This window comes from Cimex lectularius, unplaced genomic scaffold, assembly GCF_000648675.2.
Source record: "Cimex lectularius strain Harlan isolate CLEC.00 unplaced genomic scaffold, Clec_2.1 scaffold24, whole genome shotgun sequence".
Classification (NCBI taxonomy): domain Eukaryota; kingdom Metazoa; phylum Arthropoda; class Insecta; order Hemiptera; family Cimicidae; genus Cimex; species Cimex lectularius.
This window is the reverse complement of record NW_019392666.1, coordinates 2,774,886-2,788,624: the sequence shown is the minus strand read 5'-3', so window position 1 is coordinate 2,788,624 and position 13,739 is coordinate 2,774,886. Positions and strand designations below refer to the sequence as shown.

At 36.3% G+C, this 13,739-nt stretch overlaps 1 protein-coding gene across 1 annotated transcript in view; it reads left to right on the top strand.

Annotated features, from left to right (window-relative positions):
• LOC106674422 (rho GTPase-activating protein 20-like) overlaps positions 1-13,739 on the top strand; it is a 424,732-nt gene that overhangs the window by 72,637 nt on the left and 338,356 nt on the right. The window contains exons 3-6 of the mRNA XM_024225142.1: positions 3,446-3,636; positions 6,260-6,314; positions 9,233-9,302; positions 11,186-11,288. Of these exons, the coding sequence (XP_024080910.1) occupies positions 3,446-3,636; positions 6,260-6,314; positions 9,233-9,302; positions 11,186-11,288 (419 nt within the window). The remainder of the gene's footprint in view (positions 1-3,445; positions 3,637-6,259; positions 6,315-9,232; positions 9,303-11,185; positions 11,289-13,739) is intronic.

Here is a 13,739-nt window from a genome sequence, read left to right as displayed (position 1 = left end):
AAAAAATACTATAAAATAACGATATAAAATAGAAAAAATTCATCAAACCACAATATTACTAATATAAGCAATAAAAGGCATTGATTAAAAACGCCTTTCTGCCATTTTTATTTGTATTTAAATACAACAGACAAACAATAAAATATAATAAGAAAATTATATAACGTTTTTACATAAAGAGTGAAAAATTGTGCATCAACTCAAAATAAATATAATAGTGTATATATGTCTGTTTACGTGTTACCATCGAAATATTTTTAATAAATTTATGATTCGAATCATGTACGTAGTCCAAAATGAAATATACAAATTTGTTTTTTGCTAAGCATTCTGCTTTTCATTAAACCTTCTTCACGGTTCTTCGGAGGAGAAATATAAATAAATATTAAATAACATAAATAAATGTTACATTTCTCATCATTACAATAATTTCAAATTAAGATTAATTTTTTTAAAAACATCGGCACCCGAGGGTTGATATAACCTCTGCCGTTGGCTTTTACAGTGGCTTTTAACCTCATCGACTGTGCTTTTATATTAAATGACCCTCAATTTTTCTCAGAAAATAAAAGAAAAATTGTTCGTATGTTCAAGAATAATGGGTACCCTACAACGCAAGTCCACCAATACACCACCAAACTCTGCTATACTTTTTCCTTTCAAAGTTATGGCTAAAATTTTGAAAAAAAATCCCGATCATTTGGTTTGCTATTTATTAATCGAATTTCATGTTCGAACCTTGTGTAAAGATGCACAGATTTGCTCTTTTTAACCCCTCTTTACCGGTGCTCAGAGCGTTAGAGTCAGGGGAGATGGATTGACAAGCATTTTCTATCCTTTGCCGCAGTTCTTCAATTGAGGTTGCCCCACAGAAAATAGTCAAGTGGAGTTAAATCAGGTAACCGCGGAGGCCAACAGGTGCCAACTTGACGTCTTATCCACCTACCCCGGAAGTGACGATTCAAATAACTTACAAAAGAATATAACTTACTACTAACTTACAAAGAATTGAGTGCATCAATCTGGGGAATCATTCTTTGTCGTTGTTGCAGAGGAACATCATCTAATAATGTTGGTAAAACCTCACTCAAAATTTGAGGAACTGAGCACCATTTAAATTATATTCGTATAAATAAGGCACGATTAATTTATTTTCGAGAAGTCCACGCCAGACGTTGATACTCTGAACCACCTGATGATGGCAAGAGTACGACATTTTCGGACTTTCCTCTGCCCACGTTCGAAAAATCCAACGGTAAGCATACCATTAGAGGTGAACTTGTATTCATGAATCCTTATGGAAGAAGGAGGAATAACGGTTTCTTCATCTTCCCAAATCGACATTTGTGCGAGGAACGTTAGACGCCTGTCATAATCACAGTCCAAAGTCCCTGGACAAAATGTGAGCAATACGGCTTAAAATTGTAAGTCCGGAGTACACCTGTAATTTTATTTTTTCTAAAACCTAAAACACTTCCAACATTTCGGAGAGAGGAATTCGGATTTCGGGAATATACGATAAAATATTCAGCTCCTCTTCGAAATTACGCTGCCGGTTTCTTGGTGTAGGAATTGATCCGTATCTCATATTGCGAGGAATACGAATAAACGTTTTTTGGATTACATTAGGGCGATCCGAAAATTTCTTGGAGTACAACTCGACTGCGCGTAGTACCATCACCATCAATGAAGCAGTCGTAAAATGACAACTCCCTGTTGATCGGAAAAATGTGCACTTCGGCCTTCCTTTTGAATGGAATACTGGATGTAACGAATAGGTTATACATGTACAATAACAGAATGTAACCAATAAAAGCATTTATTTACTTTAGAAAAGAAGCGAATTATTCGAATTAACAACGAAACAAACGAAAAGAGTTTTTTCAAACTTTTTCATTTTTTGACCAATTTAAAATCCGATTGCACCGTTTTTTTCCGCGTAAAAAATCTTTTAAAATAATGTGTCAGGGTGTAATCGTCGTATTCGAAATTTTGAAGTTGAACTAGGCTTAAGGTACTCAGTATAATTTTTCTCCAAAAGAAGGTAAAAATTTGAAACTAGGCTAAAAAATAGTAAACACGAATTTTTATTTTTTTTATAACATCATTGGTTCAAGAGAAATTCAGCCGGGCTATCTAAAAAAGACACCCTGTATAGCAAAACCTCGTGATATGAATCATATGATTAGGCCACCATCGAAAGATATTCGTGCTTATATTCGTAAATTCTTAATTAATCGCCAACATGTGAAAGTTCAAAAGAACACCCTGTATTATGAAAAAAATAGTGTATCAATTAACAAGCGGCGGGTTTAAGCAACAGGGAAAACAAGCGGTCTAGCTTGCGAATTTTTTCATCTCGATCCCGCCTAAAGTTGGAGAAAGCGATGTGATTCGCTATCTGGTAGGATGGTGGAGAACTGAAAAGTTTCAGACTAGCCGACAAGAATGCGCGATGACAGTGTTTAGATTTGAGCTGATGAATCGACATATACAAACACGTACCCAAACCAACAAACAATATTTTATATATTTTTAATAATACTGTATTATTCTATGATTAGGTGCACTCTATCCGTCTCTCTATTACGTATTCCTCAATCCTCATCTATACCCTTACTAATTACTAGCTCATCCGTCGTTCACACAGATGCACAAAAAACTTAACCCCGTTTTTCTAATACTCTTATCCCTCTCCTGCTTTAGTTACTCTCTCTTTATCACGTTCACATCATGATTTTCTCCCTCTGTCACTCACTCACCCACTCATTCACTCACTCTTCTCACTCATTTACATATATATGTATTGCTTATCTACCTATTTAAATATCTCTTCCCTCCGTCCGTTACCCCTATTTCACTCTTCTCTATTTCTGTTTTACTCTCTCACAACCTCTCTCTCTCTCTCTCTCTCTCTCTCTCTCTCTTTTTTTTTTTTTAATTCTTACTTTCTCCCACTCACTTTCTTATTTCTTCTTGCTACTTTCTTTCTAACTTCAATTCCTCTAACTCCCTACACCATTGTTTAACTCGTCCTCTCGTTTAAGTTTCCTTTCCTAAGTCTGTCTTAATCCTACTACTATGGTCATGTATTCAATGTTTTTTCCCGGATAGTTATTACTGCTTTTATATTATTACATGATTAGCGTAAAAATATTTATATAGTCGAAGAAACGTTAATAGGACTCCTATGACTGGAGGGTGATATTGAATTATTTTACCTTTTACTTAGAATTAATTAAAACTGCCAGAACCTCAAAAGAAATTATTAGCAAACATCAAAATCGGCGTCCCCTGATTGGCTAATTGTTTGGAATGGATTATTTCATTCCATGCGTCTGCCTCCTGGAGCATAAAGCGATCTCATATAATTGACCCTAGTGCTCTGTTGTCCACGCATCCAGAAAGCTATACTAATGTTTGTTTCTTTTTTTAACGTTTGCAGGCGACTCTATCCGCGATCTGTGCGCCGATTGGGCTCTCGCAGAGATAAGACACGTCGCCAGGTTGCGATCCTGCGTCCCGCTGTATGGATCACCGTTGACACAGCTGGGCGTCCTTTCTCCGCAGGACTTTTCAAAGATTTGCCAGCCCATCACAGCCCTCGCCGAAACATGCAATTCAGCGGCGGCCAAGGTAAGGGACCACCATAATTCAAGGTTTCATTTCAAGTTTTCCATAAATCTTCACAAGTTTTGAAACTGTATTTCAATGCTTGAAGATAGAATTGTACAGTCATTCTGGCATATTTTATCGACGTCGTCAATATTTCACCGTTAAGATTTGTGTCAAGAGAAGTTAAGCAATAAGTAAGAATTTCCTGTGCAAAGATAACAGATATGTCAAGGATATATTTACATGATAATCATAAGACCCATTGTACCTCTTCGAATGTTCTGCGCATCCAGTTTTACCGTGTCGTGCTCTGTTAATGAGTCCTTTAGAAAGTTGTGAAAATACGGTTCTTTGGGATAAATACGCCTGTTGCAGAATTCGCAGATAAGGTGAGGTCCTATTGAAAGGAAGATTACACCTTTTCTGAAGTTCATGTCTTGTGCTTTATCATTACTGTTAAGAGACCTTCACGGTGAGTGGCTTCTGACAAAAAACAAACCAAGACACGTACTCAATGTGAAATCAAAATAAATATAAAAAACAAGCTACCTAGCCAACTCACAAAAGAATCGATGCTTATAAAGAAATAATAATGTTTGATTTTATCATAAAAATTAATTATTGCTAGTGAAAACAATGATTCCTTTTTCTGGAGATTTCATTGTTTCTTTAGCTCTAACCGATGATGAAACTTGGAAAAAACAATGTGCATTCAATAAAATATGGATGTAGTAGATAATTAAAAATAAGATGAAAAACCTTAATTTAATGTTGTTGATTAGACCTACTAAGGTTAGATATAATGAAGACCTAGAAATTCGTATAGTTTTGGAATCGTCCTAACATTAAAAATGATTAAGTTTGAGACTTAATTTATCTATGTTAAGTAAGATGTTGTACAATCGAGTACAATAACTAATAACCAATACCGAAAAAATTTACCAATATTTTTTTAAATTTTCTTATCCTATCCTCTTACAGACCCATCAACATTCTTTAAAGTTTAAAATCTTTGAAAGACTCCTGTGGAAGAGTTTAATATCCATCGTAGATACTCATAAAATCATTCCTTCCCTAGGATTTCGTCTTCATCATTCCACGATCCAACAAGGTTTGAGAGTTGCGGACTCTCTAGTGCTCTAGAGAATTAAAAGTTTGGTTGGGTGCCTTCATAGATGCAGCACGAGCTTTTGATGGGATTTGGAACCCGGTCGTGCTTTATAAACTTAAACGCTTCCTACCCACTTCTTATTATCTTATCCTGAAATCCTTTCTAACCGACCGCTGCATCAGAGTGATGTGCGGCAATGAGGTTTTAGAAGTCAAACAAAAACAAGCCAGCGCCCCACAAGGAAGCATTTTTGGTCTCATCCTTTTATCATTTATACTTCTGTTGACCATCATTATTACCTACGCGGACGATACCGCAATTTTGTTCTCTGAACCAAGTCATCCTCGAGCTTATCGGACTACTGCCAAAAATGGAAGACAAGACTGAATGAAGAAAATTGCACTTAGTGTACCTTCATATTGGGAGGAAAATAAATAGCCTTGCCCTCCATAGTACACCAACAAACAAAGAAATTCCGACTTCCATTCTAGTCAAATGCATAGGACTATAAATAGATAGCAGACTGACTGAAGTATAATTACCACATAAGTCTTAAGAGACAACTTAAAAGAAGACTTGGACAACTAGGAAGACTTCTAGGGCTGAAATCCATTCTCAATCTAAACTAACCTTAATGCGACCCCTTTGAATCTAGTGGGACTGTGGGATCCATCGCATCCAGTCCATCCCATCAAAATGCCATAGACAAATCGTCAAAGCTCCTTACTAACTAACAGTATCTATCTATCCTATCTAACTCTTTATTTAACTCACTAACCTCACTACCCACAACGACCTTAACATCCTTCTTGTCGATGAACTGATTCCAGAAGTTTCACACCAACTTCTCAATCGTTCCCAACCTTACTGTTCGAGCCATCTCAACAATTCCCATCCCGAGAACCCGCCACGTTGTCTTAATCATAGATGGCCTCGAGATCTCTTTGCTACTTAAAACCACGAACACTCTGGATCAAGGTGTGGTCTTAAAGAAGAAAGCAAATTCACTTTTACTGCCAAGCTTCGACCTATTTCAAGGTCATGATCAGGGCAAAACAATCTGATATATTTAAGTTACAGGCGATCTTAAATTTTCTTGAAGACCGACTCAGTTCCAACATTGCCAAGGACTACATTACCTTGATTCAGAATGGTCGTGAGTGAAAGCGTGGTCGATATTTCTAATACTGAAAACTAAATTTTACATACTATCGAAAACAATCAAGATTACAATCTCTATAAAAACAGAATTAACATAATGTTTTTTAAAATAATATTTAGTTCAATAAAAGAAGACACTTTTGAAAACTAATTACATTCAAATTGATTATGTATTTTCAAACAAAATTGATCAATTGAGTTGTGAGTTTCGTATTGTTTATCTCAAGACGTTCACCTTTCAAGATATGTACCTAATGTTAAGGCGAGATTAATCCCTTGTATGTTGAGGCTTCACTGATCAAAAGAATGAAGCGTAACGGAACTGCAAGTAATCACGACGATGATGATTAATTAATGCCGCTTTGTTTTCAGATGAAAGAGCTGTTGGACAATTGGAAGACGGGAACAGATATGATAGATACGATAGGTAAGTTGCACGTTACTACATTCTTTATCTCCCTCACTCTACGGGATACAAATTAATTGGAATTTCGGTCAATTGGGTTTTCATGCTGTACCGACCTCGGTCCATTAGACCTAAGTGATTCGTACGTGTCGCGAATGTCGTGCCGGGCGCGGCCTTGTGTTGCGAATGTGCAAACACGGGTCTTCAACTATGAACTTTGTAATGGCCAGGCACACACGGTGCAACTTTCCGTTTCGTGGGGTTGCGACAGAGGAGTCTTCTTCGGATGGGCCAACGCTCAGATGTACGCGGTTCAACGCACTTGCCATGTGAAGCTTCCGAATACCGCAGATTACCGGTGAAAGAAAAAGAAAATTAACCTCGGCTCCTGGAGATACTAAAGAAATTGGGGGCAAAACCGCAAAACCAATATTACGAAATCCTTCCTCCTTCAGATTAAACGTATTTTGTTTACTTTGCAGCTGTTGTCCAATATGACGAGAAAAAGAAAATTTTCATTAATATTGTTTAGAACTTATATTTTGATTTGACAAATTTTTACTCTCCTCTTATAAACACACACTGATGGCAAACACAAAATCTTTACCATTCTCTCTCTCCCTCTCTCTCTCTCGTTCTCTCACTCTCACTCTCTCTCATTATTTTTTCTTTATTGCTCCCCCTTACTGTTTTTCCTCACCCCTCAATTACTCTTTCCTTCTTTTTTCCATCTTTCTTCCCTCTCTCACTTTCACTCCTACTATCAGTCTCTATGATCTTCCCTTTGTCTCTCATTCATCCTCCTTCAATCTCTATCTCTCTCTCTCTCTCTCATTATTTTTTCTTTATTGCTCCCCCTTACTTTCCTTCCTCTCCCCTCAATTACTCTTTCCTTATTTTTTTCCAACGTTCTTCTCTCTCTCTCACTTTCACTCCTACTATCAATCTCTATGATCTTCCCTTTGTCTCTCACTAATCCTCCTTCAATCTCTCTCTCTCTCTCTCTCTCTCTCTCTCTCTCTCTCTTTCTCCCTCCCTATCTCTCTCTTTCTCTCTTTCTCTCACTCTCTCTCATTATTTTTTCTTTATTGCTCCCCCTTACTTTCCTTCCTCTCCCCTCAATTACTCTTTCCTTCTTTTTGTCCATCTTTCTTCTCTCTCTCACTTTCACTCCTACTATCAATCAGTATGATCTTCCCTTTGTCTCTCACTCATCCACCTTCAATCTCTATCTCTTTCTCTCTCGTTTGATATAAGAAGGGTCAAAGTGGACCAAATCTCTGGGATTATAAATAAAAATATCTTTTCGTCCTCTCATTTTTTTTATTTTTTATTTCCTCTATTCCATTTTCCTTCTCTTCTTTCTTAACATTCTCATGTACTCTCTCTGTCTTCATACCTTTCTTTCTCTCTCTTCCTTCCCTCCCTTTCACTCATTCTGTTAACAACATTATTTCTTCTTTCCCTTTATCTCTCTCACTCATTCATCCTCATTTTACCCCCTCTTTCTGTTTTTCTTTTTATCCTTTCTCTTATTCTTTTTCATCTTTTTTTCAAGTTTTATTTAATTTTGCCATGATTTATTTATCTTGTTATCGCTTTCCCATACTCATTTTCATTTATGCTATCACCCTCGCTTTATTCTGATTTCCTTCTCTCTTTTTAATCTCTCTTTGTTTCTCTCACTCTCTCTCTCCCCCTCCCTCTCACAAACACACATACTCTTTCTCCCTTACCTTCTCTTTAAGCCATTCCTTTTCATTTGTTTGCATTATTTTAGATTATATTTTTCTCTATCTTTATCTCAAAATATGAAATTATTACTTTCCACATGGACACATACTTTATGAAAATAAAATTATCCGTTGCCTAAAAGCAAAATTAAGCTGTCCAGAATTTGAAATTAAGTATTGATTTTTTTATTTAAAAAGCACACAGCTAATTAAATATTTGCAACCCCACAACAAGAGGTTTTGCGAATTAATATGTATAAATTTCAAATTTAAATATCAATTATACCTACTAAACTGATATGTCCACAATGTTCCATCATTATCTATATGGTAAAACGAATAGGTTTTTCAACTTAAACAGGAGACTAGGGTAAAGAACATCTGGCCCGCTGATGAAGAAGAACCAAATTTCTGGATTCACTTCCCTTGAGCAATTTTATCAGAATTTTAACATTCGGGCGCCCCGCCGTCTGCTTTCTCGCTTTCTCCCACCCTTTGGTCCCGGACTTAATTAACAACCACCGACGTCAAATCTCTTACGAGCCCAGGACTTATACGCTTCTCTGCCTCCCGGGCTGATTTACTGCTGGCCTTTCTCCAAACAGCGGGCAGGGGGCACAAATAAAATAAAAACGGACAAAGGCTGAAACGGAAAGTCCTGCGTTTTAATTTAACGGCCTGAAAACGGTCACCGGTAATTGAATCTCTGATCAACGGCCCAATATATTTCCATTATTTCCATGCCACAGCGAGAAAGAGAAAAAAAATCGTGTATTTATTTTTTAAAAAGAAGTACAAACTGACTAATGGATATAAAATTTTATTTTCCGCCCAACTGGTGTCATTCCCAATAAATCAGAAGGGATGGGGTAAACGTCCTGGAGCAACAAATTGTACCGGATTGATAAAGATGTCATGGGGACGCCACGAGGATAGATTAGCGGCGGTTTATCTCGACGTACGCAGCAGTTCTGACCGATTTGAAATCACTTCCTACAAAACCAAATAGTTTTCATACATTTTTACCGATTTAATGTCACTAATTTTGTTATTTTTACCCTTTGTTTTACCTTTTCTTTACCTAGTAATACCTAGTATTTGCCCAAATTTGTCACAGGACAAATAAAATTTTATTGGGCTCAGTTGCTTATTTTTCCTCATGCATGTCAATATTATTCTAATAGTACAATGTATTTTTGTTTACAGGAAACATCTTCGATGAGAAATTTTGGGGGCAGTACGAAATTTATCAAAGCACATACAGAAGTGCGAGACAGTAAGTATACGAACTATTTTTTGTTTATAGCTCAACATTTATCTTTTAATTGCGATATGAAATCGTATGAAATAAAATCTAAAATGTTAGGAATATTTCATTTGATTATTGCGTCCTGCCAGTCAATTAAAAGCACAGCCATCACTTTAAAGGAAGTTTTTAAATAAAACACGGCTATTTCTTTATCCATTGCGTTCTTTATCCATCTATTTCCCTTGCGTTTTTTATTCATCCATTTCCTTGATGGCATATGTGCTTTTTTCTCACTTCTTACTCTATTATTCCTTCTGATTATGAAATTGATCTATCGCACATGCAATACAGATTCATATTTCCATCTCTTTTCAACTCTCTTCCGTTCTCCCTATCTCTCCTACTATCATTTGATTCGTTCTTCTTCCTCTTTACGCTCCCTCTCTATTTCTCTCTCTCTCTCTCTCTCTCTCTCTCTCTCTCTCTCTCTCTCTCTCTCTCTCTCTCTCTCTCTATCAATCTGTCAGTACCTCTCTCTGTTGTCTGCGTCTTTATTTCATCTTTCTTTCAGTCGTTAACATGCACTTTCTTCCTTTCTCTTTCTCTCACTCTCCCTCCTCTCTCTCTCTCTCTCTCTCTCTATTTTGTCCCATTTGCCTTTATTGTCTATTTCTTTCTATCTTTGACTACTTTATTTTTTTCTCCTCATCCCTTCCTGTCAATATTGTTTCTTTCTTTCTGTGTTTAACTTGCTCTCTTTCTCTCTCTCTCTCTCTCTATCTCTATCTATCTATCTATCTATCTATCTATCTATCTATCTATCTATCTATCTACCTATCTCTTTCTGTTGTCTTGCATCTTTCTTTCAGTCGTTAACATGCACTTTCTTCTTTTCTCTCTCTCTCGTTCGTCCCATTTGGCTTTATTGTCTATTTCTTTCTATCTTTGACTACTTTATTTTTCCTCCTCATCACTTCCTGTCAATATTGTTTCTTTCTTTTTGTGCTTGACATGCTCTCTTTCTCTCTCTCTGTCTCTATCTCTCTCTCATCATTTTTGTCTTTAATATTTTTTCTTTCTATCATTGTCTACTTTCTATTTTTCTCTGCAATTCCTTCCAGTCATTGTCTTTTTTCTGTTTTTAACTTGCTCCCTTTTTCCCATTCTTCTTTGTGGTAATTATTTCTTTCTTCCTATCTTTGACTATTGTCTCTCTTTTTCTCTCAACCCTCCCCATCATTATTGTCTGTTTCTTTCTGTTTGTAACTTGCTCTTTCTTTCTTTCTCCATCCCTTTCTGGTTAAGTGTAAGAGAGGGCGTTCGTGACCTGAATTTCCCACATTTTTTAAATAACGCGATATTCTTTCATTCAGACTACCTCTCTTCCTCTGTTCTAGCTACCTTTTATTTATTTATCGGTTGTTTCTCGCACAATGTCATTTTCTTTCTTCTTGTCTTTCCTCTTTCTCTCGTTCTTTCTCGTCCTGTCATTTCCAACCTCTTTCTTTTTCATTATTCGTCAATTGTATGGTATATTATTTTTCTTTTCTTTCTCTATCTTACACACACTCTCTCACTCTCTCTCTTTTTTCTCTTTCTCTACCTCTTCTCTCATCCTTACGCTATTCCCTTTTACACTCACTCCCTCCATCTCTCTCTTTCATCTTATCCTGTCATTTTACACACACTTGCCCTTTCATTATTTGTTAACTGCACATCTGTTATCTCATATATTTCAAAAAGCACATTTTTCAAATATATTTGTTGTATCTGACCCATTTTCTTGACAAATTTCTTACCTCCTACCATTCATGTCATGTCCAAAGGGTATAGTAGCTAGGTATGTTAGATTATTTTATAACTATTTTAACACATCTTTCGGTGTTTTAACTTTTTAATTTTCATTACAGGACGATAAGAGAAAAATCCAAGGGTGATGACGATTTCGTCGAGCTGTGCAAGTTGCGGAAAGGCGCCGCAAAGTTTGGCTTAATGGACATCCTCGATTTACCGGTAAGCAAGCTGATATTTTTTTCTTAAATTGGAAGCGATTGTGTTTTTCACTACGGTAGATACAAGTACGCAAAAAACAAATGCGAAAATAGTTTAACCAACCACTTTTTATCACTGATTAGCACTGGCATATTTCTAAGCGCCGTTGCGTCACACTTCAACCCGTCATTTTCCGGCATCTATGTATGATGCTAACCGGTTAGAACAGCATAACGACATTCATCACGTTGGCCAATGCTTTAATTTTTCTCCGGCTAATTCCACTACAAGTCCTCACGATATTACAAACGAGTGCCAGAATTACAAAGCACGAGTCCTTATACGTTATGTGGATTTACTAGGTTTTGCCGCGTGAAAGTCTGGACCGCTCGATCTACTAATTTAAACATTAAATTTAAGATAGTTCTTTAGCATAAACATTGGAAAGTGGTCTGGTCTGGATATCATTTGACCCTACGGCAAATATATAAGGCGAACGTACTTTCGGTTCTAATTGCCTCTTTCATTTTACAACCCAAGAGCGAAGTTTATTGCCTATTCATAAAACTCACGGGTTTATTCCTTAATGTTGTATATAGCATAGTAATAATACTATTTAAATTTTTTTAAACATTTTTACAATAAGTAAATCACACAATTAGACAAAATTGTTTCCACATTTAATAAATAATGTGTTTTATTTCACGCAAACTTTTAAACAGACAAAAAAATATAAAACAAATACTGGCCTTTATGGCAAAATACTCAACTTGACCATATCCCAAGTCATTTTCTTGGTAAATGAAAGATGTAATGAAATTCCTAATGATTAATTCGTTAATGTTTAGATAATTATCACTACTTCACGAACGATCGCAACAGCAGAAGTCATATCGACCCTCGGGGTTGAAAAATGTCCATTTGAAGTATATCGGTTTGAATGCAGGGCCGCTGGATTCGAACCCGGGACCTTTACCTTACTTTTTGATAAGCGCTGTGTCAACGCCTTAACCGTTGTGCGGACCGACGCCCCATAAAGATTTTTATTTTTCAGTACTTAATGTACAATAAAGAAAAACATTAAGCCTACGCATTTTTAACCAGTCGAAATCGTTTTTCACCATTATTTTTTGTTTAAATTGAAATTGAACAAATGGGCTGGAAAAATCGATTGTTTAGCCCCATAAAATTCAAGAGTGAAATTCCTTGATCCCTAATAGAGAACGAATAGGAGGGTCAACAAATATATGGAAATTAACCTTGACAACGTCAACGAGCCTTGCGTAGTTGTTAATTCTTATTTATAATATACGTCGTTATCTTTGTGTAAGGTATTGGTCGAGATAAAAAAATGTCACGAGCGGGATTCGAACCTACGACCTTCGGCTAAATACGCCGCTGCTCTACCACTTGAGCTATCGTGACTTCTATCCACTCGGACACCAACTTCCCATCTCGACCCACGTATTTAGCCGAAGGTCGTGGGTTCGAATCCGGCTCGTGACATTTTTTTATCTCGACCAATACCTTACACAAAGATAACGACGTATATTATAAATAAGAATTAACAACTACGCACTGACTTTTTTATTATTTGGTTATTTGGTAAATCGGACCAAGAAATCTAATGGATTTAATACGTCGTTATGTTACAAAAAATGGATGTATTGTGAGTGCTGACGGAGAAATCCTTGGTAATTCAACGCCGCTCAGTTATATTAGGTGTACAGTTTGTGTATAAGGTGATTTAAGAATTTTGGTACTCCATCGCCCTAATCAAGTGTACTTTTATAAACAAATGATTTATTTAAGGTTCAAAACTGAATGATTTCGGGATGAAACGGCCTAGCAGTCGATAGCCCGAACCTCCCAACAAAGTTGGAGCAGGTGATTTGTATAGATTGTCTTCATAGTACTGGCTTTTGTGTCTTAGCAATTTCCTCTCCATTTTGAACCGTAGGAATTATCTATGTATCACTTAAACTCTATTTTGTCCGATGTCTATTAATGTTTTTCCAGGAAGCTTTTCCTTTCGTTAATAAAGTACAGAATTATTTTCGAGGATATATTATGTTGGTTTGTACTGCACAACAATTACATTCCTAAGTACCGCAGCCTTTTCTTAGCTATTGCATGGCATAGGACATAAGATATTGTTTGTTGTCCCGGTCTCCTCATGATATAATCCACTTTGTTCATCTTTTCACAGTTCAAATTTTTTAAGTACTACTTTACTGGCAACTTCAACGTAAAGGTCTTATTTCTACCCGATATAAGTCATCATGAGCGATCAATTTGATATCCAATGTACAAAAAATTGTAATTTATTTAACATTCTGGTATATTTTTTTGAAGAATTGCCAAATGAGGGTAGAAATCTTTAAGTTTTTTGATTGCATAGAGCCACATACTCAGGCTTTTTCGTGTGCCACGTGTCACCGAACAATGACAGGACACACCTCGCAATTACAA